The following is a 3770-nucleotide window of genomic DNA, read 5'->3' on the forward strand; positions in this document are numbered from 1 at the left end:
TTTCTAACTCCTCCTTGCTAGATGCTAATACTGCTATATCCCAATTTTACTGACCAAAAAATGAGAAAAAAGGTAACAATATTACTGAAACCTACGATAAAAGAAACTTTCTTCCAAAACCAAAACTATTGACCTACTACATCGAAACAATTAACGACGATTTGAATATATTGCTTATTAAAACATTTTTATATTATATATTGTGGTTTCCTTAACCATCAACTGTAATCGAAAACATTGTTTAAATAAACTCATACTAATTGTGAAAAATGATTCTAATCTCGCCAATTAACCAACGATGTGTTTTATATTTGAAATTTCTTTATTGTAAAAGCAAAGCGACGTTTCGACTGTCTATTTCAGACATTTTCAAGCTGGAATTTCTATCATTGCTTACATCTAATGTCGACTAGTATGACAATTGGTTTTAACAAAGGTTTTCATATTAACAGTTAGTTTTTGGCGGTGTTTTTGATAAATTTATTTAATTTAAGATAAAGTTTGTTAATGTGAAAACCTTTGTTAAAACCAATTGTGATACTAGTCGACATTAGATGTAAGCAATGATAGAAATTCGAGCTTGAAAATGACTGAAATACACAGTCGAAACGTCGCTTTGCTTTTACAATAAAGAAATTTCAAATATAAAACACATCGTTGGTTAATTGGCGAGATTAGAGTCATTTTTCACAATTTAAATTTTGAACACCAACGAAATTAGATTCAATTAATAATTTAAACTCATACTAATTTAATTATGTATATGTGAACTGACTAAATAAAAAATATGTAAGTAGAAGTATGAGTTCTAACGTGTGTACATAACATAAGTAGCTAACTTCTTCCTGAATATGTAATTAATTCTAGGCAATTTGATATTAATACAAAGTCCACAATTAATTTGACACGAATGGTTGCATCTGACCTTATTTCTCGTAAAGTTCCCGGAGCAATTGTGAATGTTTCTTCTCAAGCATCGATGGCCGGTATACTTGGTAAGTCTGTTTACTGTGCCAGTAAAGGCGCGGTGGACGCATTTACCCGTGCCGCAGCCCTTGAACTTGGGCCCCACGGCATTCGGGTCAACAGTGTTAACCCTACAATCGTTATGACCGCTATGGGAAGGAAGTCATGGTCGGATCCTGTCAAATCAGCTCCGATGTTGGCTAGAATCCCGCTAGGAAGGTTAATATACATATACAACTTCTTATTATTTTTAAAAACAATACAGGTGTAACCTCATGCTGACGCTTGACGCTAGCTTTGAGGGCCAAATCACATCACGTGATCAATTTAGGCTGTGCTGCCATCTAGAAAAAAATCTTGTAACGTCAAATCGTAAAAAACTAAACACAAATCAGCTTTTTATTTTAAAGATCAACAGTTAATTCAAAATGTATATAGTCGAACTCGATAGTAATCGATATTGAAAAAATTAAGAACACTCTTATTGTTTATTTTAAAAGTAAATCTAAACTAAACCTTCGATTTTATTTATTATTTATTTTATGAAAATGGCACTTTTTGAAGATTATGAAGATCTAGAAATTCTGGAAGATGTAAGAGTTATATTACCTAAAACCTAAACAATAATTATAACAGAAATATTTTTACATTTTGTATAACTAATTCATTGCATAACAAAGCACTAATAATTCATTTGCGCCTGATTCTTTTCCTTATTTCAGCTTCATGAATTATTTTTTGGCACTGATAAATCCACATTTGATAATCATAATCGCCTGCCATCGAAATTTCGATTAGTCAGTTATGTTTGATGTAATATTTTAATAAGTTTCTATAATGTTTAACATTTATTGTAGTTACAAGTTTTTTTGTTTACAATTGCCACGTGCTTTTATAAAAATTAGGTTAGAGGTAAGTATATATCGAGGTATCGACTTGCGATTTTTTATCTGGTTATTTTTTTAGATTGACGCTGACGTTTGACGCCAGTCATGATTCTACTAATTTCAGGTAGGTGGAGCCATAATTTGACGCTCAACGCTAGCGCCATCACGAGGTTACAACTTTATGCGCGAAGTTTTAGCTAAAAACAGTACACTAATAATACCGCAGCCACCGTATTCCCCAGATCTGCCCCCCTGTGACTTTTTGTTGTTCCCGAAACTGAAGAGACCCATGAAAGGACGACGCTACGCTACTACTGAGAACATAAAGACGGCAAAAACACAAAAATTGCGATACTTTTTGAACAAACCTCGTACATGCATAATATAATAATCGTTTTGAGTGAATTTAATTTTAAATACCTACCTACTTTTCCTTTGTACTGGACTTGTTAATGAACGGACAGATAACAAATAATGCATTGTACATTGTTATGCACACAATACCTATAAACAGCAACGTTATAGACACACATTTATGTAAATGTGGATATTTAGAACAAGTAATCGGTTAAATGGATAACAGTATTTTTACGATTGCTTGGTTGTTGTGGGCGTAAATAAATTCCGTGCAAATATAGAGCTGACTTGCCATGGTTGGAAACGCAAGTTCATTGGACGAACCACCGGCAGCAACCTAAATGACTTACGTAAACCACGGTTTAAATTACGAAAGATAATTGTCAAATAAAAACACAAACATTTCGTTTACAATTAGACCCGAACTAAACAAAAACAATGAATTTTAAGGCAGGCACATAGCGTAACAATTAAAAAATTAAAAGTTTTTATACATGATGGAAGAAACGGCCGATTTGTTTCGTTAAATAGATTACGTTTACGTTTAAAATTTAAATAGTAAAAAAACCAACTAGATTGCATGACTAAGAGGTTTGAAATTCGAAGTAATACCAAAATTTAAGACAACGGNATAATTTTGATAACAAATCTGTAAGTCGGCAAAATAACCCCATAAGGGCCTAATATTTTCATTTAGAAGTAAAGATGCCTAGGCAAATGATCCTTCAATTGAGCCTTTAACGGAATGCAATTTCATTTCGATTATACTGTTCTTTTTTTTTAATTTTAGTATATGTATTTATTTTTAAATATAATACCTACATATTCCTTAGTTTTCTGAAGCAATAATGTTATCATTTTAATAAATATCATACCAATGAGCGATTTATTTATGTCAACATACAGATTTGGGACAGTCGAAGAAGTAGCAGATGCAGTAGTATATCTTCTAAGTGACAGAGCAAGTTTAATTAATGGAGCGTGTTTACCTGTTGATGGGGGATTCTTAGCAAATTAGAAAATCTTGGGGTAAGCACGTATAATCTAAGGATATCGATGCCGCGTTTTCTTCCGGGTTTTTTAGGCCATGGTACGTGGAATCTTGTTTTTCCAAACGTTTCGCCGTTCTTTTCTGATGGCATCTTCAGTGGTGACTGGACAGGTGCTGAGTCAGCAAAGAACGGCGAAACGTTTGGAAAAGGAAAAGATTCTACGGACCACGGAAGCCCGGAAGAAAACACAGCATCGATATACGCCGGCCGCGAAAGCCTAACAACTACAGTAATCTAAGGATGCATACCTAGTGCAGATACACAACAAATAAATTGAGGTTATGTAGTCGAGATGCAGCTCAACAATGCAGGTTTGCTGAGTAATAGATTGTCCAGTATTAAATTACGAGTAAATATGTAAATTATAGTGATTTGCTTATTAACCAAATAAAAAAATGTTTCAATTTTTAATGTGTTTTTCCTCCTATAAATTCAAAAGATATACCTTTTAAAAACACGAAATTTTATAGAAACATAGTTAGCAGGTACCTAAATACTAAATATTAAA

General features: G+C 33.0%; 1 protein-coding gene across 1 annotated transcript in view; it reads left to right on the forward strand.

Moving 5' to 3' along the window:
- LOC108733892 (L-xylulose reductase-like) overlaps nucleotides 1–3673 on the forward strand; it is a 7481-nt gene extending 3808 nt beyond the window's left edge. Inside the window, exons 3-4 of the mRNA XM_025979871.1 lie at nucleotides 842–1185; nucleotides 3117–3673. Coding sequence (XP_025835656.1) covers nucleotides 842–1185; nucleotides 3117–3228 — 456 coding nt within the window. The 3' untranslated portion in view covers nucleotides 3229–3673. The remainder of the gene's footprint in view (nucleotides 1–841; nucleotides 1186–3116) is intronic.
- Nucleotides 3674–3770: the final 97 nt, after the last annotated feature.

The sequence above is a fragment of the Agrilus planipennis genome, unplaced genomic scaffold, assembly GCF_000699045.2.
Source record: "Agrilus planipennis isolate EAB-ADULT unplaced genomic scaffold, Apla_2.0 scaffold11, whole genome shotgun sequence".
In the NCBI taxonomy this organism is placed as follows: domain Eukaryota; kingdom Metazoa; phylum Arthropoda; class Insecta; order Coleoptera; family Buprestidae; genus Agrilus; species Agrilus planipennis.